The sequence below is a fragment of the Puma concolor genome, chromosome D1 (assembly GCF_028749965.1).
Source record: "Puma concolor isolate L17-30 chromosome D1, mPumCon1.1.hap2, whole genome shotgun sequence".
In the NCBI taxonomy this organism is placed as follows: Eukaryota; Metazoa; Chordata; class Mammalia; order Carnivora; family Felidae; genus Puma; species Puma concolor.
The window spans coordinates 50,000,784-50,025,855 of NC_141676.1; the positions used below are offsets into that span (position 1 = coordinate 50,000,784).

A 25,072-nucleotide genomic window follows, 5' to 3' on the forward strand; every position below is an offset into this window, starting at 1 on the left:
TGAACTTCTACATAGTTGGTACATATCAGCTTTTGTTCATTTTTACTCAACCTTCCTCATTTTCTGGAAAGCTTTTTGTTACTTACAACTCTTTTATGAACCAAGATGTGATTTGTTTAAATGATGGGGTGGGTTTTTAGTATATGAAACCACTTTAACCCTAATGAAAGCTCATTTGAAATCAACCATTCCAAAGGATATTACTCATATGATTTTAAAATTTATGTTCCTGCTTTGTCCTTAAATGCCTGAAACCATTTTACCATTTGTGAAGAGTAATTTAAAAAAAAGTTTTTTTAATGTTTGTTTATTTTTGAGAGAAATAGGGACAGAGTGCGAGTGGGGGAAGGGCAGAGAGAGAGGGAGACACAGAATCCAAAGCAGACTCCGAGTCGTCAGCACAGAGCCCAATGCGGGGCTCTAACCAATGAAGCGCAGGATCATGACCTGGGCCGAAGTCGGCTGCCCAACTGACTGAGCCTCCCAGGTGCCCCTGTGAAGAATAATTTTTAAAATTTCACTTGTAACTGGTCCATTTTATTGGCTTTGCCAGTGTATTTATTACTTATTGTTTTGTAAAACACGTCCAGAAATTGTGTTCTAAAGGAAAGCAAAACTTTGAACACAAGCCTTCCCTCCCAAACTAAGATCCCTGACCTAGAGTTAAGAGTTTTGAGGCCTGAAAGTCAATGTTTTGAGTCTTTCATCCTCGGGAAGCTTTTCATTGATCTGTTAAAATAACATATTTGTGCTGTTCCCATTGAGGAAAAGTTCCAGGTGAAAGACAGACTTGGCTAGTGTAGAAAACCAGCTGCTGCATGCTGTGTGGTTCTTTGGTCTTGATCTTGAAGGCAGAGCTCACATTAGTTCCTTACAGGATGCAGACATATCTGAGTGGTAAAAGAGCCTGTTTTGGCTTCCATGCTGAATGAAGACCCTTTTTTTTTGTTGTTTCAGTTCCCCAACCCCTTTCTACTTAAGAGAATCTACTTAACATTCTGGTTTAGTGTTTGGAGCAAGGTGGTATTTAGGATTTCTACTGTATTTCCACACTAAATTTTATCACTTGCGAGAACCTGTATGTGAGGGTTAAATTTCAGGTTGTGGTCCACTGAGGTCTCTGGGTTGTCTTTCTGGGTACCCACAAGGGAATCACACTCTGAGCATACCCTTGCTGAAGTTTATCCTGACTGTTTCTAAATGTGAAATTGTATTGAAGTTTTTAACTTGTTATTTGGCAAGCAGGTGCTTTGTTTTTGACTGGTTTGTTTTTTGTTTTTTGTTTTTACCTAGATTACCAGAGACTGATGACTGTGGCGGAGACAATTACAGCTCTCATGTTTCCTTTCCAGTGGCAGCATGTCTATGTCCCTATTCTCCCGGCTTCTCTCCTACATTTTTTAGATGCTCCTGTTCCATACCTGATGGGCTTGCATTCCAATGGCTTGGATGACCGGTCAAAGCTGGAGCTGCCTCAAGAGGTAAGAGGAATGCGGAGCTTGAGTGCTGGTGCCTTTGGTCCCAATCCAGGATTGGAGGGAGGATGGCTTTGGGATGAGCCCAGGGTGGTGTCTCCAAGTTTATTTTATTTTATTTTGAGGAACATAAATTACTTTCCAGGAAATAAGTAAAAATGATGAACATTTAGCTTAGTTTATGTTGTTCCAGAAACACTTGTCATCTTTATTATATGGCATACATACATTGTAATCCTTGTGTTTATACTATCGTGAATTGCCTTTTTCATTTGCAGTTTTTCTTTTTTTTTAAGTTTATTTATTTATTTAAAAAAAATTTTTTTTTTTTAACGTTTATTTATTTTTGAGACAGAGAGAGACAGAGCATGAACGGGGGAGGGTCAGAGAGAGGGAGACACAGGATCTGAAACAGGCTCCAGGCTCTGAGCTGTCAGCACAGAGCCTGACGCGGGGCTCGAACTCACGGATCATGAGATCATGACCTGAGCCGAAGTCGGCCGCTCAACCGTCTGAGCCACCCAGGCGCCCCTAAGTTTATTTTTATTTTGAGAGAGAGTGCACGTGTGCACCAGTGGGGGAGGGGCAGAGCGAGAGGGAGAAAGAGAATCCTAAGCAGGCTCCATGCTGTTGGCACAGAGCCTGACATAGGGCTCCATCTCACAAACTGTGAGATCATGACCTGAGCCAAAATCAAGAGTCGGATGTTTAACTGACCAGGCCACCCAGGCACTCCATATGTAGTTTTTCAAGCCAGTATTTTACATACTTTTCAAGACGTTTATTAGAAAATCATTTTATTATGTAAAACTTTTAAATATACACAATGCATAATGAATTCTTGTGTTCTTAACACCTAGCTTCAGCAGTTATACATATTAAATTATATTTAAGAAATTTTTTATTTTAGAGAGAGACAGAGCTTGAGTGGGGAGAAGGGCAGGCAGAGAGAGAGAGAGAGAGAGAGAGAAAGAAAGAAAGAAAGAAAGAAAGAAAGAAAGAAAGAAAGAATCTTAAGCAGGCTCCATGCTGAGTGTGGCTTGATCCCATGACGCCAGGATCGTGACCTGAGCCCAAATCATGAGTCAGCCACTCGACTGAGCCACCCAGGTGCCCCTAAATTGCATTTTAATTCTATACTTCTCATTCCCTTATTATTTTAAGGAAATCCCACATAATATAATTTCATAATTACTTCATTACACCAAGTATTAATAAATCAGTGAGTTTCTTTTATAGGCCAAGTTTATATGTAATAGTTGACCTGATCATAGTGATTCTTGTGGTGCTGAACCAGCTTTGAAAGCTTTCCTTTCAAGATAAGGAAGACCTTGAGAGAATGCTTTTCCTCTCTTTCTATGACGATGGTCTCCTCCTCTTTCCTATTGTTTCAAATACCAAAGAATTAATTAAAAATATGTATTTACTTGTTTATTTTCTACTTTATTCAAAATATATTTAAAGCATGATTAAAATAAGATTGTTTTATTTTTTTTATTTATTTTTCTTTTTTTAATGTATGTTTATTTTTGAGAGAGAGAGAGTGTGTGTATGTGAGCAGAGGAGGGGCAGAGAGAGCGAGAGAGAGAGAGCCACAGAATCTGAAGCAGGCTTTGAGCTGTCAAGCACAGAGCCCGACGTGGGGCTCGAACTCACAAACTGTAAGATCATGACCTGAGCTGAAGTCGGATGCTCAACTGACTGAGCCACCCAGGTGCCCCTTATTTTTCTGGAATTATCCATAGAACTGGTCTACCTTTTTATGTCATTTTGTGGCTGGTATGAAACTACTTGGGGAAAGGGCTTTCGTACACTGAATTTCTCAGTCATTAGAAAGGCCTGGGAACAAGACTTTGGAGGATACATACACTGGTGTTAACATGGCTTTATTTCCTCACTTCATCAAAATGTTTTTGGAGGGAGATTTTTGCATAATTGAGTAATATTAGTATTAGTAAGGAGACCTCCAAAGAAGAGAACAGTCGCACGGACTTGTTTCTGAGCTTCATTCATGTCATTGGGCATGTCTGGGCAGCATCCTTGATGAAACCCTGATAATTAGATCACACCTGTAATATTTAAATTATAGTCAAATGCATCTCTTTTTTTTCTCTCTCCTTTGGTTTTACAATCAAAATGTCTTCCTCGTAGCTGCTTCTGTTTCCACCCCCTTTGCTTCTTTGGTTTTATAGAGCTTTGTGTTGTTTGGAGTAGGACAAGATTGATTAAGGAAGAAAAGATCTAAATGATAGAGAAAATCATTGAGTTGGGGTATTAGGTTTTTATGTATGTTTGTCTGTTTTACTGGTAAATACACATGAAGAGTAGTTATCAAAGACTGGAGATTGGGGAGTTTCTGTTTGCTTTGTTTTATTTTTTTAAGTTTATTTATTTATTTTGAGAGAGAGAGCATGCTCTCCAGTAGGGGAGAGGCAGAGAGAGAGAGAGAGAGACAGAGAGAGAGAGAGAGAAACCTGAGCAGGCTCTGCACTGTTAACAGAGAGCCCAATGTGGGGCTTGAACCCCTGAACCATGAGATCATGACCTGAGCTGAAATTGAGAGTTGGTTAGGATGCTTAACTGAGCCACCCAGGTGCTCCTTCTTGATGGTTTAAACAAAGGCATAATTTAAATTGACACCTCTTCATAGTAAACCTAATTATAATTTTGTAAAGTCAAAATAAGAATAAGAACAAAAAATGGTAGAAGGTGGGAAACCTAAAGAGGTGTGCTACCTACCAGTCTAATGAGTAGGACTCTAGGCAAGAAGCCACTTTTCTCAGTTTTATTTTTATCTTTGGCATCAACTTGACATATGTTTGGGGCAAGTTCTGTTCCCTGTGGGATCCCTCAGCATCATTTTTTGGGTGCCTCATGTATATGGGTATATGAAGAGGCTGCTAGGAGCCCAGCAATTTTCTTAACTGGGGGATTCGGTGAGACTGAGAAACCAAGTGTTGTTTGAGAAACCCAAAAGTTCACTCTGTTCTGATGTTGCTGCTGCTTCCACTTTTGCAGTATTCCCCATCATTGCTACATCCTTTGCCTTTCCTTGTGGTCTGCTTGGGAAGGGGAGGCATGTGGAATACCTGTGCATACTTAATAAGTAGTTCTAGGATTTCAGAGTCCCACTTCATCCAGACTGGCCCTCTGAGGGTGACATATTTGTGTGGGGTGTTTGATAGCTGGATATTTACCTTGATTTTTAGCAGATAACCTCTAGAATATTTGAGCCTGGATAGTTCCCCATGGGGAACTTTAAGTTGGGGAGAACTGACTTTCTCATGGAGTAAAGCACCATGAAAGGTATACATAATGAATGAAGACTAATAAATAATATCTCTGAAAGACAACTTTGGGATGTCTCACAAATGATACACGGTTATAGTAAGACAACTTGGGGATGTCTCACAAATGATATATGGTGGGTTTTTGTTTTTGTTTTTTTTTAAGATTTTATTTTTAGGTAGTCCATACACCCAACATGGGACTCAGACTTATAAAGTTGGAGATTAAGAGTCACGTGCTCTATGGACTGAGACAGCCAGGTGCCCCATAAATGATATATTAAAAAAAAAATGTTTTTAGTGTTTATTTTTGAGAGAGAGTGTGAACAGGGGAGAGGCAGAGAGAGGGAGACACAGAACCGGAAGCAGGCTCCAGGCTCTGAGCTGTCAGCACAGAGTCTGATGTGGGGCTCAGACTCACGAACTGTGAGATCATGACCTGAGCCGAAGTTAGATGCTTAATCGACTTAGCCACCCAGGCACCCTGAATGATATGTTTATAGTAAAAAATTCTAACAGTGCCCCTATGAAGAATAAAGGGTGACTTTATTGGGTGGCTCAGTCGGTTAGGCATCCAACTCTTGATATTGGCTTAGGTTGTGATCTTGGTGGTCATGAGATCCCTGCTGATCGTGGAGCCTGCTTTGAATTATTTCTCTCCTCTTCTTTCTCTGCCCCTCCCCCGCTCACACTTGTGAGCTTACTCTCCTTCCCTCTCTCTAAATAAACACTGAAAAAACCTTCCTTTTAAAAAAAGAATAAAGTAAAAATTACTTCGAATTTTTTCACCCAGAGATAACTACTTTTAACATTTTGGTGGACATCCTGAGGTATCTTTACACTACTGGAGGGACTTTGAGGCAGAACTAATGGGCCTGTGCAAGGGTGCATCATCAGGGTAGTGGAGCAAGCTTGATTTATAAAAGGGACTTTCTCCAGAGGGATGGAGACTGTACATTTCCTGGATCCCTAAATCAGAATTCATCAGTCGCTGCCTCATCTTGGGGCATCAGAAGTCTGTGAAAAAACCCTTTGTTTCTTTTTATACCAACACATGAGTTCAGTTGTCCCTGAGCAAGGAAAAGTGCTGAGCTGCCTTTGTGAGGCATTCTTTGTCCTGTGCTTCTCTTTTGGGTGCTATTGTGTGAGTCCAGGAAGGAGTCATGTTGTCCATATGTCAGGGGAAGCAGGCAGAGGATATTAGAATAAAGGGTGTGTGTGTGTTACTTCTTTATGTCTTGGGTCTTTCTGTCTTTCCTGATGGTTTTTCTCCTTTCTCAGGACACTCCTTCAATAGCTTTTTTCCCAATAATGTGTGTGTGTTGAGCTCCTCCCCCTCAGTGAATAACATGGGAATAGACTAGAGGTGAGGCTGGCTGTGATTTGGTGTTGGGAACTCAGGGTGGGAAGGGGCATTGTGACCTCCTGCAGGAAAAGATTTGGGAGACTTTCTGGGATTTGGGGGATCCATGTGGTTATTACCCAGAGCAGCTAAGTCTTCTCATGGCTTCTTCCAAACAACACAGGAGGTTAATTAACTGAGGAAAACTGATCATGTGGGTTCAGTGCCTCTTTTAGGCTTCTTGTCCCTCAAGCTGTTTTGTAGGACTTGTCCTCTTAGCTGAGGAAAGGGGTGCATGAGGAGTTTGAGGTAGGTTTGCAAATTACTTCTGTTTGCCAGAGTCCTCAGTGTGCTGTGAGGAAACAGTGTGAGGCTATGTATGAGTTTAGTATTTGAATGACGTCCTATTTCACTTTACCTTTTCATTCCTACCTTCTTCAGCCCAACACTGCAAAGAATGGCTATACTGGTGTCTACTCAGAGGTGCCTATCTAATCTAGCCCATCTCTAAAGTGTGCCTGAGTTGTATTCTCCCCTCTAGCTACCTCCTACCAGGAGTGTATCTATAATATAGGGACATAGCATGTGGAGTTCATAAAATTCTTTACAGACATTCTGTATTTGGCTCACATCAGTGGGAGAAAAGCCAACCAAGCATTGTTGAGTGGATGCAGTTATTTTTAGATGCTTCTGTGTTTCCAATTGGACAAAATGCTTTTTTTCTATAAAAAGAGGAGAACCAGTGGGGTAAATGATTGCATTGTTTGCCTGTGGTGGGTTACAGAGCTTTATTCTGACGGGGCTTATGAGGCAGGTGATCTTCATGACTAGATTTAATTGTTTTACTATCTTTTTTAATGGCTTGATGTGAAAGCATTTATAATTTTAAATAAATCTTTTTTAAAAAAATGTTTTATTTTTTTTTTTTGAGAGAGAGAGACAGAGCATGTGTCGGGGAGGGGCAGATAGAGAGGGAGGCAAGGAATATGAAGCAGGCTCCAGGCTCTGAGCTGTCAGCACAGAGCCCAACACGGGACTCAAACTGGTAAACCACAAGATCCTGACCTGAGCCGAAGTAGACGCTTAGTCTACTGAGTCACCCAGTCACCCCTATAATTTTAAAATCTTAACAGGAAAAACAAAAAGCCAATTTTTAGGTGTTAAACACTTACTGGCCCTTTTTCTAAGCCGGGCTCAAACTTGTTATTCAGTGGAGGAATTACAAAAAGTGAATTTTAAAGTGATTCTTCTTTTAATCTTTGTATCTTAGATAAGAGAAAGTTCTCCCTCTCTCTTTTTTAACTTTATTTATTTTGAGAGAGAGAAAGAGCAAGCCGGGGAGGGGCTGAGAGAGGGAGGGAAAATCACAAGCAGGCTCTACTTTAGTGTGGAGCCAGACATGAGGGTTGAATCCATTAACTGTGAGATATGACCTGAGTCGAAACCAAGAGTCTGGACGTTTACTGACTGAGCCACTCAAGGACCCCAAAAGTTCTCCTTTTTGATTATAGATTGGTAAATTGAATAGTTTCATGCACCCAGCAGATGTTTATGCATGGACATGTTAAAACATGCAGTTTTAATAGATTGAGAGCTTGTGGAATAGTTGTATTTAGCTAGACTTATGTTACCCTCCTGCCTCTTCTTTTAGGATGCAAGACTTATTGGTATGGGGAAAAATAGAAGGACCAATGGATCGGCACTTTGATATAACATAGAGGTGCCATCCTGAAGGAGGGACTATTTAATAATGGAGCTGGAAAAATTGCTTGTCCATAAGGAGAAAAAATAAAAAAGGATCCCCACATTCCACTGTAACAAAAATCAACTTGAGATGGATTAAGAAGTGATAAATGTCACAAGCAAAAGTTTAAAATCTTCTAAAGATAATATTAATAAATGTATTTCTAACCTCTGAGTAGGGACTTTATAAACAAGATACAGAAAGCACTATCCATAAAATAAAAGATTGAAGGGAGCCTAGGTGGCTCAGTTGGTTGAGTGTCTGACTCTTGATTTCAGCTCAGGTCATGATCCAAGGGTTGTGAGATTGCGCCCGTCACTGGGTTCTGCATTGAGTGTGGACCCTGCTTGAGATTCTCTCTCTCCCCCCCCCCCCAACTTCTGCCCCTCTCTCCCGCTCTCTCAAAAAATAAAAAATTAAAAATTAAAAATTAAAAAAAGATTGATAAATTTGATTTTTTAAATTAAGAGAAAGACATCTTGAAAAGATATGATAAAAACTGGAAGATACGTGTAACATATATAACCTACAAAAGTCAGCATTAGGAGATTGTAAAGAACTTGTACAAACCAGTAAAATGATAAGCAACCCAGTAGAAAAATGGGCTAAAGACATGAACAGGTATTGCACAAAAAATACACATTTTTTCACTAGCAACCGGAGAAGTGTAAATTAAATGCACCCAAATCAGTGGCAAAATTAGGAAATATGATGATACCAAGTTTTGGAAGGATTTGGATCAATAGGATCACTTTAGATTGCTGGTAAAAATATAAACTGTTATAACCACTTTGGACACAGCTAGGCCTTATCTTATAAAGTTGAACATTTGCATAGCTTACCAGACAGCAGTTCCATTCCTAGGGTACACCCAAGAGAAGATCTTGCATCCGTGTCCAAGAAAACGTGTAAAAATGTCAAAGCAGTAAACAGGAAAGAACTTAAATGCCCTTCATTGGGAAAATTGATAAATTGTGTTATATCCACATAGTGTGGAATATTATATAAGAGTGAAAATGAATAACATAGCTACATACAACAAAATGGCTGAATTTTAGTAGCCTCCTGTTGAGTGAAGAAAAGTAGTACCATAACATTCCTTAAGGAGTGGTAATCTTTTCATAAATTTAAAAAACAAGCAAAAACTTAAAGGCATATATAAATTATAAAACAAAAGCCAAAAAGGTAATAGAGAATTCTGGATAGTGGTTACCTGGGGAATGGGAATGTATAGGTTGGGGATGGTATTGGGGAGGATTAGATAGATAAAGTATCTGGTAATGTTCTAGTTCTTGGATTGGGCAGGAAAAGAATGTCTTTAAGATTGTCCTCAGTTAAGTTTTCCATTTACATTCCTTTTTTTTGGTTTGTTTTTTAAGTTTTTTTAATGTTTATTTTTGAGAGAGAGACAGAATGAGAGCAGGGCAGGGGCAGAGAGAGAGAGGGAGACACAGAATCCAAAGCAGGCTCCAGGCTCTTGAGCTGTCAGCACAGAGCCTGATGTGGGGCTCGAACTCAAGAACTGCGAGATCATGACCTGAGCCGAAGTTGGATGCTTCACTCATTGAGCCACCCAGGTGCCACCAGTTTACGTTCCTAATAACAGTGTTTGAGATGTTTGTTTTCCTATTATTTGGCTGGCATTGGACATTATAAATCTTGTAAATCTTTGTCAGCACAGTAGATGAAAAGTATTTTGTTTTTATTTCTTAGATTATTAGCAAAATTGAACATCTTTTCATATATTTGATGTTAATCAGGTGAAAGAAAGTTCTTCTGTGTTTGCCTTCCATAACCAATTTCTACTTTTCAGTTGGGCGAATTTATTTTTATCTTAATGATTTCTTTGGCTATTAACCTTTTACATGTTATACATAACAATTACTGTTTCCTAGATTGCTTATCTTTTAATTTTTTTATGGCAGTATTTACCTTTATGGTTTTTAGCTCTATATAAAGTTTAGAAAGCCCATTCCACCTTAAGATAGAATAGTAACTTTTTATAGTTTCTTTTAATGCTTTTGTGGGTTTATTTAATTTTTTTTAATGTTTATTTATTTTTGACAGAGAGAGAGAGAGAGAGAGAGAGAGAGAGAGACAGAGACAGAGCATGAGTGGGGGAGGGGCAGAGAGAGAGGGAGACCCAGAATTTAAAGCAGGCTCCAGGCTCTGAGCTGTCAGCACAGAGCCCGACGTGGGGCCCAAACTCACGGACTGCGAGATCATGACCTGAGCCGAAGTCGGACACTCAACCGACTAAGCCACCCAGGCACGCCTTATAGATTTATTTAACTTTTTTAAAACTTTTTTAATGGAAAATGTTGAACACGTGTAAGAGTAAAGGGACTAGCATCCATTGTTTTATGATAATCATCAACTCATGGCCACTTTTCTTTCTCTACCCTCCTCCTCCCCACTCACCTTACTTGATTATTTTGAAACAGATCTCACACAGCATTATTATGTTATTGAAATATATTTAGTTTGTATCTCTAAAAGATACTTTTTTTAAGAAAATAAGGTAGATTTTTTTAAAAATTATTTTTAAATGTTTATTTTTGAGAGAGAGAGACAGAACGTGAGTGGGAAAGGGGCAGAGAGAGAGGGAGACACAGAATCTGAAGCAGGCTCCAGGCTCTGAGCTCTCAGCACAGAGCCTGACACAGGGTTCAAACTCACAAACTGTGAGAGCAAGACCTGGGTCAAAGTTGGACGCTTAACCAACTGAGCCACATAGGCGCCCCTGTTTTTTATATTTAGAGCTTCAGTCTTAAATTTATTTTTGAGTATGGTATTCTATTTTAACATTTCTAAATGTACAGCCATTGTCCCCGAAACATTTATTCAACAATCCATCCACAATAAATGGGTCTGTTCAAGATTCTCCTTTTTTTTTTTTTTTTTTTTTAATGTTTATTTATTTTGGAGAGAGACAGAACGTGAGTGGGGAAGGGGCAGAAAGAAAGAGGGAAACACAGAGTCTGAAGCAGGCTCCAGGCTCTGAGCTGTCAGCACAGGACCCGATGCGGGGCTCGAACTCACAAACTGTGAGATCATGACCTGAGCCGAAGTCAGACGCTTAACTGACTGAGCCACCCAGGTACCCCAAGGTTCTCTTTTTCCAACAGATTACTGTTTTATGTTTATATTAGAATCCAGTAAGGCAAGTGTTTTCTTAAAATTTTCTTGGCTGTTTTATTTTTTCAGGCAAAATTCAGAATCAGTTCATCAGACACTCCTTTTAAAACAAAAATCTGGGATTTTGAAAAAAATTACATTAAACTTACAAATAAGTAGGGCCATTATTAGCATCTTTTCAATATGGAATTTTCCTACCTAGTAATATTGTTATGATATCCATTGATTGAAGTTATTCCACAGTGATAATAACAATGTTAATTGGCATTTGTTATGTACTTTGAGCCTAGCTATAAATCTCAACATTTATTGTCTCATAATCCTCAAATTTATGGTATAGGTAATATTATCATTTCTGTTATGAACAAAACAGAAATACTCTTAAGCATTTAAACACTGCAATGGAGGAAATAATAGTTGTCTTGGTTAGCTAGACAGGTTCATGGTTATAAGATAAATATGTATATATTTTTAATGTTTATTTCTGAGAGAGAGAGTGTGTGAGAGCACCAGCAGGTGAAGGGCAGGGAGAGGGGGACAAAGAATTCAAAATGGGCTCCGTGCTAACAGCAGAGAGCCTGATGGGGGGCTCAAACTCAGGAACCGCAAGATCATGACCTAAGCTGAAGTCAGACGCTCAACCAACTGAACCCACCAGGCATCCCGAGACAAATTTTTTAAAAAGCCTTTTCTAATGTATTGCTACAAAGAAATTCCAACGGGAATAGGAACTATAATATATTTAAGTTAAATTGAATAAGAAATGCGTAAGACTTCTAAGGAGAAGGGTGGATGGTTAAGAGCTTGAGTGTATGTCTGAAGTCAGGCTAGAGGAGTTTGGATCTCAGTTCTGCTACTTACTAGCTGTGTGACTTTGAACAAGTTACTTAAACTCTTTATGTCAGTTTTGTCTATAAAATGAGGATAGATGGATATTACCAAACTGTTCTATGTTAATCTAGATTACCTACCTCACTAGGAGTGTATGAGTGCTGTCTCTGTAGGTCCTCTCAAAAGCAACCTTAAAACCAGAAGGAATCACAGAAATCAGTAAGAGCAGCCACCAAATCTTACAAATTAGGACTAAGGCTCAGAAAAGGATGATGTTATGCTAAGGGTCATAAAGGGAGATAGTGATGGAGTGAGATATGGAACCTAGACTTTTTGACTCACTCCTGGTGTTCTTTTTACTATTATAAGAATTCATGAATTCATCAAACATTTTATGAGCATTTACTGTATGTGTGGATTTTGCACTAGATGCTCAACATCTGTGTCATCACAGAATCCCTACCCCTCTCTAACATAAGTGTTTTTATCTCTTTATAACATTCATAACTGAGGAGACAGAATCAGAAGATTAAGTAACTTTCCCTAGAAAGTGGCAGGGGAAGATTGGAACCTAGGTCTATTTCCTTCCTGAGCCCCACCTTCTTTATATCATATCTCATATATGCCTATTTCAAATATTTCCTCTTCCCTCTCCTGTTTATTATCCTTTCTAAAGCTTCTTCTTAATGCTCTGGAGTTGTTCACACTCATCCTGTTTTGACTGCCAGGCTAACCTCTGCTTTGTGGACATTGACAACCACTTCATCGAGCTGCCAGAGGACCTGCCTCAGTTTCCCAACAAATTGGAGTTTGTCCAGGAAGTCTCTGAGATTCTCATGGCATTTGGCATTCCCCCTGAAGGAAATCTTCATTGCAGTGAGAGTGCCTCCAAGCTGAAGAGGCTTCGGGCCTCTGAGCTTGTCTCTGACAAGAGGAATGGGAACATCGCAGGCTCCCCTTTGCATTCCTACGAGCTCCTCAAGGAGAATGAAACTATTGCCCGGCTGCAAGCCTTGGTTAAGAGGACTGGTGTGAGTCTGGAAAAGGTAAGATGCTGTATATGAGTTTGTGACAGGCTTGGTCTGTGCTAGGGGGCTGTCCTGCTGAAATAAAGTGTAGATGAGAAAGCACCTAGTTCAGGGCAAGGCTTATTTTCGAGCAGTGAAAGAATGCTCTTGTGTGGGAGACTGGATTTAGCTCTTGCATATATTATCTTAGTAAATGCTATATAGATCTAAATTTGGGTAGCTTCTCACCTGGACATCAAGGAGAGCCTACTGTCATTCTTTGTGAACACGACAGCAGAGTGACTTGGAGGGATGACAGTGGTAATCTTTGTGTTCAGACCTCTTTAAAATCCATTGCCCTGTGAATTTCATGGCAACCTATAGCATACAGGGCAGATATTGTTAACTCCTTTATAGCTCAAGAAACCAAGGCTTAGAGAGCCTGAGTGGCCCAAGATTAAATGCCTGGTAAGTGGCTTAGCTGAGGCTAGATCCTGGTCCTCTTGATGAAGTTTTGAGGGTGATGGGGGGTTCATGGGGTCTGGAGCTGACAACCAAGAAAGAATTCTTGAAGGCATCATTGGTGCAAAATGGTGATTTTATTAAAACACAGGGACAGGACTTGTGGGCAGGAAGAGCTGCACTGGGGTCATGATGGGTAACTCATTATGTATCATCAGGTTGGAAGGGGGTCAGGGATAGAGTAAGTCTCCAAGGAATTTTGGAAGCAAGGTTTCCAGGAACTTGAGGGCCTAGCTGTTGTGAGGGAAATACCATTTGTTACCATTTAATAAAACCTCAGTCATGAGACCCTTCAGATGTATACTGAGGGGTCAGAAGCTTGGAGTATGATTGCTGGCATATATCTTGGGGCAGTTGAGATAAAGTAAGTAGACTTACAGGATCCTTGAGATTGGGATAATGTTAAGCCAAGGTTGTCTTTTACACCCCAGCAGAGTGTCATCCTTGAGGCAGCTGAGTTCTTAGAGGGAGGTCACTATGCCAGTCTCAAGGACTTGTCAATGGGCTGTAGGCAGTAAGGGAATTTAATTTTTCATTTGCCTTAATTTCCCACATTACCATGGCAAGCACTTAAAACCCTTTCCTTTGTTCTTGGGTAGCCAGGAGTGTCTGAGGAATATCACACATATTCCACCTTGGCGGGGGAGGGGGGCGGTGGTGGTGGTACCAGCCTGTATTTTGCCCTCAGCTTGCCTGACACTCTGTCATCATATCCCCCCTGAACAATTTTGACCATTACATCTTTAAAGTTGCTGAAGGTGGAAGGCCTCATCTTCTGTAGCTTCTTCCTATTGAGTAGGGGCGTAGAGTTGTCCCTACCTGTATGGGTCAATGTTGGTCACTTGGGGAACATGTAGGGAGGGTTACAAAAACATAGAGGCAGCTGAATCCAACGTGGGCAACATGTATGAACCTCCTTGAGTAGAAAGGATCATCTGTTAGCTTGAAGTTATTGCAGTGATAGAGTCTTGGCACCAGGCAGAGAGGCATGGGAGAAAATAGCGAAACATAATTAGAATAACTAGAAAGATTGGCCCAAATGAAAGTCCTTTGGTAGCTGACAGAAATCATCCAGTCCAAGAGTTTAACCAATCATTAAAGGAAAGAGAAGGATGTTTAAAGCACCAATTTGAGTATTCATGTCAGTTAGAAATCCAGAAATATTTTTGTGGTAATTTGGAATGTATACACAGCATTTTGTTTTGTTTTTAATTTTTTTAATGTTTATTCATTTTTGAGAGAGACAGAATGTGAGTAGGGGAGGGGCAGAGAGAGAGGGAGACACAGAATCAGAAGCAAGCTTCAGGCTCTGAGCTGTCAGCACAGAGCCCGATGTGGGGCTTGAACTCACGAACTGTGAGATCATGACCTGAGCCGAAGTCGGATGCTTAACTGACTGAGCCACCCAGCACCCCAGCATTTTGTTTTTATAAAAGTATAAGTTCTACCTTGTGCAGCAATTAAAACATCTAAATGCCATTCTGTTTTGTAGAACTGTTTTAGGCATTTGAGTTATTTTAGTATTTAATATAATGTTATTTTGAGAGTCATTTAAGGCTTTAACTGTGTAGTAGGTGGTAAACAGCCATCCTATAGACTCTTGTTTAGTAAGCAATTAGGTAATTAATAAGATGTACTTTTATAGAAACAAGAAAAATACAGGTTAATGGTTAGAGCACATTACAAACCCTGTGTCTGCCAGTGCTGCCAGTGAGATTTTTAGATGTGAGACTTGAACCATCCTCAGATGGGAGTGGGAACAGGCAGCAGGAATCTAATTGGTCTTTCTGGTTTGTAACTCACATGTCTGTGGCTCATTGTAAGAAGGAATTGTTAGTAGAAATTGGGGAAAGGAGAATGCAAAAGAAAGGTACAACCATCATAAGAGAAATTTGAGCTTTTCCACAGGTTCGCAGGAATAAGAAGGCACATTAGTTTCCTTATTGATTCCCTGTAAAGGGGGTATAGATTTTATTTAGATATGGGAACCTATGAAGAATGCCTCTCTAATTTTACTGCATTGGGAGTATATAATATGACCCAATAGGGGCCTTTTCATTTTGGAGTTAAGCCCCCTGCTGTATTAGACTTTTAATCCTTTAACTAAACCAGGTCTTTTGGATTTATATGGGGTGGGTTTCTAGTAACTGTCAGGTCGGGTTTGGAAAGGATATGTTTTGCAATATTTAGAGATTTATGAATTAACCTGGCCTCAAGTGAATAATTTAGTAAAATACTATAGTCTTTATCTATTGATAGGTTTACAGTGAGAAAAGTCTTTTTATATGTAGTTGTTGAGGGAATCCATCCCATTTTCTAGTTGTTTAAATAATATGTCCGTGGGGTCTTTTTTCTCACAGAATGACAAGCAAGGAGATTGTCCATACCTGTGCTATTGTGACAGTTTTTCTGAATTTTACCTCAAGTTGTCTAGTTTAGGCAAACAACAAACATTTAAAGACCATCAGAACTAGAATTTAACATCCATAACGGTGCGTTTTTGAAACATCGTTTTTCTCTCAAAAAACCTTCATTTCCAGAAACAGCCAAATCAAGACTTAGTTTGTTTGTAGTACAAGTTCAGTTTTAACAAACTTGGCCTAATTATTTACATAAACTCAGCAAGAATAGCAATTGATCATAAGGATCTTTTTTTTTTTTTTAATTTTTTTTTTTTCAACGTTTATTTATTTTTGGGACAGAGAGAGACAGAGCATGAATGGGGGAGGAGCAGAGAGAGAGGGAGACACAGAATCAGAAACAGGCTCCAGGCTCTGAGCCATCAGCCCAGAGTCGGACGTAAGGATCTTTTAAAGTTTGTTTTGCTGGAGCCTTTTTATAAGAAATCTCCAGATTGAACTTTTAGTTGCCTCTCTAGGCCAGAAGCCAAGTGAAGTACTTGCCATCAGACATGCCTGCAATACCTGTAGATTTGGGAGAATTCCTCTTCACAAGGTCCCCAAGATATCCTGAGGTTCCTGCACATGCCAGGAAGTGACATTCTTTACTCACGTGGTAAGGCTGTTGGGAACTCTGTAAACAAGGTGACAGGCCAACATTTCCAAGGGGCTTTATCGTTCTGTTTCATAAGTTCAACCTTGGTTCCTTAAAGCTTTAGGGTCATATCTGAGTCTATGCATGTCATTCAAATAGGACATTCTAGTTAAAGCCTTGGTAAAATAACCAGTATTTCCAGTGGTGTCCTGTTACAAGATGAACAGATTCCTATTGAACTTATGCAAACAATTGTAATTGCCATGAAAGAAAGAATACTGAGAGTTTTTGAATTTCAGAGGGTTTAGGTAGAGAGAAAAGATAAATGCTTCAGTTTACAAATGAATACTTTATGACATCTCTGTGTGTTACACATATCTCAAGAGGAAGTTTACTTAATCTGGAAGAGCAAACATTAGACAACCAGCAATATTTCGAACGAGTCACAAAAACTGTAATCTTCTTTAGTTTATTTAGTCCCATGTTCCTAATTCTTGTTCAGTTTGAATGCAGTTTTTTAGTTCTGGAAGTTCTTACCCATGTTAGTATTAATCTTAAAGATGTCAAATATTTGTCCTAAAAGTCCCTTTTATGAATCTCCTTGAAAATGAAATAGTTTTGTGAGAGAATAAGAACAATTATAAGTGACAAAATATCAGAAATGGACATTGTTAAAGATCTGATGAGAGTTCATTATGATGCAGTTGACAAGGAAATTCGGTTATTTCTGTAACACATTTCAATAATCAGAATATCAAGTGATAAAGCATTAAAACTTTAGGAATTTCATATATATTTGAGCAGTTATAGCATTTACACATGCAATACAACCTAAGGTTAACCATTATTTGACAATGCTTTTCCAAGTAACTTAGCATATAAAATAAAAAGGCCTAATTGGTCAAAAAGACTTCATTTACCCTTTAAATCCTGGGAAGTTTGTTAAAATTTAGAAAGTTATAAAGCACATCCTAAATAGGATTACAGATCATTACAAATCTTATTTCTTTACCCAAGCTGGCAATAAGAAATCCTAAAGGCAAATAGGTAGTATTATACAGTTGTTAGCAAAACCTAGCTCCTTTAATATTGAGCAATTTTAAGTAATCAAAGACCTGATAAAGATGAAACGTAATATCACCTAATGTAACCTTTGTTTACATTTTCTTAATGAGAGCAGATCAACAATCTAAGAAAACTTTGTCTTTTGAAAAGAGAGAAAAACAGAATTTCAACCTTATACCAGTGTACTGTTTAAATTTTTAAAAAATTTTTATTTTTTTTTAATGTTTATTTTTGAGAGAGAGACAGAGCATGAGTAGGGGAAGGGACAGAGAGAGAGAGAGAGAGAGAGAGAGAGAGAGAGAATGAATCCGAAGCAGGCTCCAGGCTCTGAGCTGTCAACACTGAGCCCAACTCGGGGCTCAAACCCATGAACTGTGAGACTATGACCTGAGCTGAAGTTGGACGCTCAACTGATTGAGCCACTAGGGTGCCCCCCAGTGTACTTTTAAACTATATTAATCTCAACCTTAGTCCATCCTGACTACACATAAATTCCTTTTCAAGATTTTCCTTCATGAACCTTCTACAGCTTTCCTTTGCCTTCAAATTTTGTCCCAAGCCATTTCTCTCCAACCAATCTCATTTAGGACAAAATTATTTTCTTTTACCTTCAACAAAAAATATATTTCCATTCCTTATATATTTCTTATATTATCTCCTACTTTCCTACATATGGAGTTGCTTTTCTTATTTCCATCAGTCTTAAGTACATTTAGCAGAATTTTAACTCTTGGAAACCTTAGTCTCCAATGAAAACTTAGTAACCAATCATAAACCGTTACACCAGAGTTCTTTAGAGGGCAAATTCATGAACCAGTTAAGCACAAAGCATGTTTTCCAATAGACCCAAATAGCCTTAGTTTCTCTGCAATAAGGAGTTAAAAGCACAAACCTATGTTCAGTAATCAAAGTTTTAGCACTCTATCCTGTTTGGAAAAGACCTAGATGTCCAATGAATTTAATCTCGTTTATTGTGCAAGCAAAACTTCAAAGTTTCAGGTTACCAAAGACTTTGAAAGCTCCTAACAATTACCCATGAAAACTTTGAAACAGACAAAATTAACCATCATTTTAAGTCATCTTTTTGCTAACAAATTGCAACAGAGATAACATGAGCTTATTTGACCTTTAGTAAACCTTGGTAGAATACAAGTTTCATATTTAATGCTGATAACTCTGAAGACATGTCTATCTTAATTAAACCAGCACACTTAAATTAGTTTAAATAAACGCTGAGTTGTTTCATATGTGTCCACTTAAGAGAAAGAGCATCCCAGGGCGCCTGGGTGGGTTAGTCAGTTAAGAGTCTGACTTTGGCTCAGGTCATGATCTCACGGTTCGTGGGTTCAAGCCTTGCGTTGAGCTGTGTACTGACAGCTTGGAGCCTGGAACCTGCCTTGGATTCTGTGTTTCACTCTCTCTCTGTCCCTCCCTGCTTGTACTCTGTCTCTGTCTCTGTCTCTCTCTCAAAAATAAATAAACATTAAAACAACTAAAAATAAAAAGAGAAAGAGCATCCCCTTTGTCAGGGATGGCCTGTGTTTCCTCCAGCAACCTGGGTACTATCAGGAGGAGGCCCGTTTAGACAATTATCATCCAGTATATCAGGAGGGAGTTTACTGGCCTGGTTACTGACCAAACACATTGTGCAAGAGGCTCTTGGGTCCGGGTAGAGCCATGAAGGCCTGGACCTAGGGTACCTCCATCCATTTGCCCTGTTTACTAAGGCCATGCAGTGTTATAGGAGATCAGTTCTTTTCTACATTTTGCAAACCAAATTATTTCCATTGGGTTAAAAGGCATCCCAAGAGAGAGTCCTTGGGGACTGAGGAGAAGCTCCCCTGTTCCTACACAGAAAAGTAGAGAGAAAGTAGAAAGAAGGTCCATTACCCCTGAGAATCCCCCTGACTCCTGGGTGGTATCCCATGCGCAGGATATGTCAGAGGTTCCTGGTGTCAAAGCAACCCCAAGTGTCCCTCGAACGAAACCACTATGACCACCAATCAGTCGATTAAGGGCTCCTGAAGGAGGGATGCTAGCATCCCCCTGCTTGCACATTGCATCCTAGGCTACAGATGGGTGCCTGGCGTTTGGACCAAGTTTGCCTTGCTGAGAAGGCCAAGAAACCACCATTTTGTAACCCATGGAAAACACTGGAAAAGTTTTACAAGGGGGAATTCCCCAATTTTGTAATTTAAGTAGTAGTTGATAGAGGACATTGATGGAAAGCAGCACAGATAGAAATCCATTATGATCTTAGTAAGGTTCCAACACACAGTCTTTATAGCCAACTTCCTTAGGAAATGGTAGGGTTTTTTTTTTTTTTTTTTTTTAATTTTTTTTTTTTCAACGTTTATTTATTTTGGGACAGAGAGAGACAGAGCATGAACGGGGGAGGGGCAGAGAGAGAGGGAGACACAGAATCGGAAACAGGCTCCAGGCTCCGAGCCATCAGCCCAGAGCCCGACGCGGGGCTCGAACTCACAGACCGCGAGATCGTGACCTGGCTGAAGTCGGACGCTTAACCGACTGCGCCACCCAGGCGCCCCAGAAATGGTAGGGTTTTAATTCATTTGGGTACTGGTTTTGGCCAGTGGAGATCTCAAGGCCAGAAGCTGCTTGACCAGAGACCTTGAGGAGGGAACCTCACACGGGAGTCTTAAGATTGGTAGCCATCTTGGTGATTTAGGTGGCTGTCTTGTGCCCAAGAGAGACAACTTTGTATAAGGACAGGAATAAAGAGAGGGCATCAAGTTTCTGGGTCTTATTACCATTCCAGCCAGAGTACTAACTTAACAGTCAGAAGGCAGGCTACCCCATAGAGTAGCCACAGGCTAGAGGATTGCAGCCAACATGAAAGTGTTCCAAAAGACCATGAGAGTAAAGGAGGAAAAGAGAAAGGGCTCACCAGATTTACACCAAAACTCAGAGTCCAGATGAAAAGACTCATCGCCCCACACACTGGGTGCCTTATGATTAAATTTTGGGGTAATGGTGGGGTGGTCCAGAGCCATCAGCCAGGATAGAATTCTTGAAGATGTCTTTGGTACAAAAAAGTGATTTTATTAAAGCACGGGGACAGGACCTGTGAGCAGAAAGAGCTGTACTATAAGTGTGTGTGTGTGTGTGTGTGTGTGTGTGTGTGTGTGTGTGGGTGGGTGTGGGTGTGGGTGTGGGTGTGGGTGGTGGTGGTGGGGGGGGGGTTGACTGGTTTATGGAGGGGGGAGGGGAGGAGATAGGAGTTTCCAAAGAGACTTTCACATGCTAAAGACGTACTGGAGGCCTACTATTGTCAAGCTAAGGTTGTTTTTCCCTCTAGCAAAGCATTAACATTAAGACAGTTGGGAGTTCTTAGACTTTAGGCTATGATGGGATTGCCTTTTTCTGATAAACTGGTGGAGACTCTTATCAGTTTAACCATTTGGGTTTTTTGTCCTTTCCTGTTTTGGGGTAGCTTGGAGTGTCCAAGAAATATTATATATACATGTCCCACCTGGGGGGTGGGGAATGCTGTTAGCGTACATTTTGCTCTCAGCCTGCCCCTAGCTCCCTCATCACTCTTGAATGTTAGTCCTATGCTCTTTTGGGGATGAAGTTAGTTTTTCATTTCTTGACTTTGATGAGACTATCAGCTTTCTGTAGTTTTTTACTCATCTCTTCACCCTCCTCCATTCTCACCGTTAAATTATTTTTATAAATTATGTATAAGCAAATGGGACAATGTAATCACTTTGGCTTTTTTTTTTTTTTTGTAGTGAAGTGTGAAACATTTCATTTTCTTGTTCTATTTAGGTAGTAGAGCAGACTTTTTTTTTTTTTTTTTTTTAAATTGTGGCTAAAGAGGAGCAGGGAAATATTTAGAGAGGTTGGACACAGTAAGGAAAAATTCTTAGGGAGAAAGATAAGGACAGTGATGTGGGGGAGAAAATCAAAGAGATGAAGGGAGAGCCAGAGTCTTACTCTGTTGCTTTGCATTATCATTTTCTCATTGACTTCCCAGATTCCCTTCTTTCTCTGACCCTCCCGAGATAAGTAGCAGCTTTTCTTCTATTGCTGAATCTCTCTCTGCCTGTAATCTTAATCTCTATTTTCATTAAGTTCCTGGGTACCTGCAAGTGGAACACCCTCATTTTTCTCTTCTGCATGTCAGAATCTCTTTCTTTTTTTCCTTCTGATGTTTTTCTCTTTTGTTTCTTTTCTCCATTTGCTGTGAAGTAAGTGACCACTGGAAGGGGGGTGGGGGTGGAATGGATGAGTTGCATTTTGGGGAGGATAAAGGAAAAGCTTATATTTTCAACTGTTGTTTGATTTTTGGTAGCTGGAAGTACGTGAAGACCCCAGCAGCAATAAGGACCTGAAGGTTCAATGTGATGAAGAAGAACTGAGGATTTACCAGCTAAACATTCAGATCCGGGAAGTTTTTGCAAATCGTTTCACTCAGATGTTTGCAGATTATGAGGTGTTTGTTATTCAGCCCAGCCAGGATAAGGAGTCCTGGTTTACCAACAGGGAGCAGATGCAAAACTTTGATAAAGTGAGTAATCCTGCTGGCGAGGTGGTGAGAAATGAGAATATGCCAGACCCTCCTGAAGATTTAACTGAAGATGAGTTTTTCTTTCATTATACATATATGCTGGAAACAGAGCTCTCTTAGGTTAAGGTGCACGTGCAGGTTGAACATCAGGATTCTGGGAAGATTGGTTGCCACAGTAGGTTACCTGAGTAAGTTTGGGCTAGTGTGTCAAAATTTCAGGATATCTGAAATTATATGAGTGTTAAAAAAAATGAAGAGATTTTGCTGTTTGCTTTTCATAAAGACCTAGGAAACTTGAGAGAAAATTTAACCTACCGGATCCCTTCGGTGTGTTGCCTTTGCTGGTCAAGGCTGTCAATGACTGTGTATTTCCTTTTGGTCCAATCAGGCATCTTTTCTGTCAGACCAGCCTGAGCCATATCTGCCCTTCCTCTCAAGATTCCTAGAGACCCAGATGTTTGCTTCTTTCATTGACAACAAAATCATGTGTCATGATGATGATGATAAAGACCCTGTACTCCGTGTATTTGATTCTCGAGTAGACAAAATCAGGCTATTGAATGTTCGGACACCTACTCTTCGTACATCCATGTACCAGAAGTGTACCACTGTGGATGAAGCAGGTGAGGCCTTCTTGTTGCTGTACTCTCCTCTTGGATTATGTCACTAAAGTGTCCCTGTTTCTAAATATGCCAACTTCTTTCCCTTTTTCTGCTTTACATAAATTATTCCCATTGCCTGAAATACTCTTTCCTTTTGTTTTGCCTGGCAAACGTCTCCTTTAACACTGTGTCAGTTAGGAATGGGTCCTGCTGTAATAGAGAATCTAATCAACTTTGGGTTAGACAGATGGGGGTTATTTTTCTCAAATTAGCAAGGAGTGCAGAATTGGTGGTTTTTGGTGTTAGCTCAGTTGCTCAACAATGTAATCAAGAACTGAGATTCTACTTTTTACTCAGTTATCCATAGCATATTGACTTTTATATTCATACTTGTTGCCTCATGGTTACAAGAGGCTTTCTATGTTTACATTCAGGGCAAGAAGAGGGGAAGGTTGATGCCAGCGGTATTTTCCCTCTTGTATCAGAAAACAAAAGCTTTCCCAGAAATTCCCAACAACTTCTGTTGTCTCATAGGCTACAACCATGTTCTATGACCATCCTTAAGTGCAAGGGAGGCTGTGAAAGTGAGTATTGAACTGGGTGTAATATTACCCTGAATGATATCGGGGCTGTATTAGCGAGAAAGAAGCAGTGAATGAGTTGTGATTAGGCACTAGTTGGTGTTTGCCACAAAAACTTAGCTGAAATGTCTCTTCCTCTGTGGAGTCTTCTCTGATGACCTCAGACTGAGTCAGTGAATTCCTCCTCAGTGCTCCTGTGGGGCTTTGTTGTTGCCTCTTCTCTATAATCTCTATTCATTTGAGCTATTATGGGAACAGTTTGAGAGCAGAGACTATTTACTCATTTTCTTGCCCCTAATCTGCGAGCACATATAGATGTTAAAAGTTGTTTGCTACATGCATGATTGAAAAGACCTTTTTGTTCAGAGTCCCTGTCTAGATCAGTTCAGGTAGAAAATAGTCTCATCTGAGGTATCATATTAAGTCATGTGTTCACTTCTTTGTGGGTTGTTAAGTGTCCTTGTTGTAGCCTTTTTGTGTATTTTGTTCATTCACTTAACAAATTGCATAATACCTATTACACGTTCAACATATGGTAAGTGCTCAGCAAATATTTACTGAGTGAATGAATGTGCCTGGCATTTTTCTAGGTTTTGAAGATAAAACTGGTGACAATTTGGACAAAGTCCTGCCTTCATCCACCTTACATTCTCTAGCCTTCTGTCTTTACCTTGTAGCTCTTGTTCTAAGCCTTTCATTAAGATGACAGTCCTCTTGGCTAATGAGGACATGTTGCCTATGCAAGTGGACTGCTCTAACACAATCGTTCTTGCTTTCTGGAACACATCAGGCTTCATATTCCTGAGCCCTGCCTAAGGTTTTGGTCCTGGGAAGCTTGACAGATTTTTACAAGAATGTGGAAACATTTAGAGAAACATCTCCCAGGCCATCAGCTTAAATCAGGACTTCCTGATCTTTTCATATTTTGCTACCTTTGAAAATGATAATATTTGTATATGACTCACTGGAATAAAGGGAGAAGTTTGCTTATAGATAGAGGCTATGGAGCTAGCAGCTCTAGTCACTTGAGGCCTTGCCCATCTGTCACAGGTGTCTAGGCAATCAGTTCTCAGCCCATCTCTAATCCATTTGTTGAACACCAAACACTGAAGCATGCTGATTTGAATTACTCTGGTCTCAGTTGTGACCAGGACTTGTGTCTGTTCTCATGGAATATGGAAGGAGGGTCAACTAACCCTCATTCATATGATTAATTTCAGCAAAATTGGTGTCACAGACCCTTAGGCAACTCTATGTACTCCAAATAGTCTAAACTTTTTTTTAATGTTTATTTACTTTTGAGAGAGAGAGAGAGAGATAGGCGTGAGCAGGTGAGAGGCAGAGAGAGGGAGACACAGAACTTGAAGCAGGTTCCAGGCTCTGAGCTGTCAACACAGAGCCCAACACAGGGCTTGAACTCATGGACCATGAGATCCTGACCTGAGCTGAAGTCAGATGCTTAACTGACTGAGCCACCCAGGTGCCCCTGTACTCTAAACATTCTAGAGCAGGGTTCTTGCCACTGGCCTCAGATCTCTAGCCTGGAGGACTAGTTCAGTCACCTCATTCCATCTTACACTTTAGCATCTTGAAGCAGGCTTATTGGAAAATGGTAAACACATAAATAAGGGGATATTTTTGGAGATCCTTTAAAATGCTACATTTAAAAGGGATCTTGGGGCACCTGGGTGACTCGGTTGAGCGTCTGACTTTGGCTCAGGTCATGATCTCACAGTTCGTGAGTTCAAGTCCCACATCAGACTTGCTGCTGTCAGCCTGTCAGCATGGAGCCTGCTTTGAATCATCTGTCCCCCTCTCTTTGCCCCTCCCCTGCTTTTGCTCTCCCAAAAATAAATAAATATTTTTAAAAGGGGAGGAAATGGGAAGATGGCAGAGCAGCATGGAGACTCAGGTTTTCTTGTCCCTAAAACACAGCTAGATCGCACCAAA

The 25,072-nt window shown here is 40.1% G+C and overlaps 1 protein-coding gene across 5 annotated transcripts in view; it reads left to right on the forward strand.

Annotated features, from left to right (window-relative positions):
• The window catches only part of DENND5A (DENN domain containing 5A), a 123,715-nt gene that overhangs the window by 55,284 nt on the left and 43,359 nt on the right, over positions 1-25,072 (forward strand). For 2 of the 5 annotated variants that reach the window (XM_086678024.1, XM_086678026.1), the window contains 5 exons: positions 1,294-1,481; positions 12,546-12,863; positions 21,724-21,939; positions 22,328-22,562; positions 22,976-23,125. In XM_086678024.1, coding sequence (XP_086534150.1) covers positions 1,294-1,481; positions 12,546-12,863; positions 21,724-21,939; positions 22,328-22,562; positions 22,976-23,125 — 1,107 coding nt within the window. The remainder of the gene's footprint in view (positions 1-1,293; positions 1,482-12,545; positions 12,864-21,723; positions 21,940-22,327; positions 22,563-22,975; positions 23,126-25,072) is intronic. The other 3 variants (XM_025929003.2, XM_086678028.1, XM_086678025.1) reach the window with 2 other exon arrangements.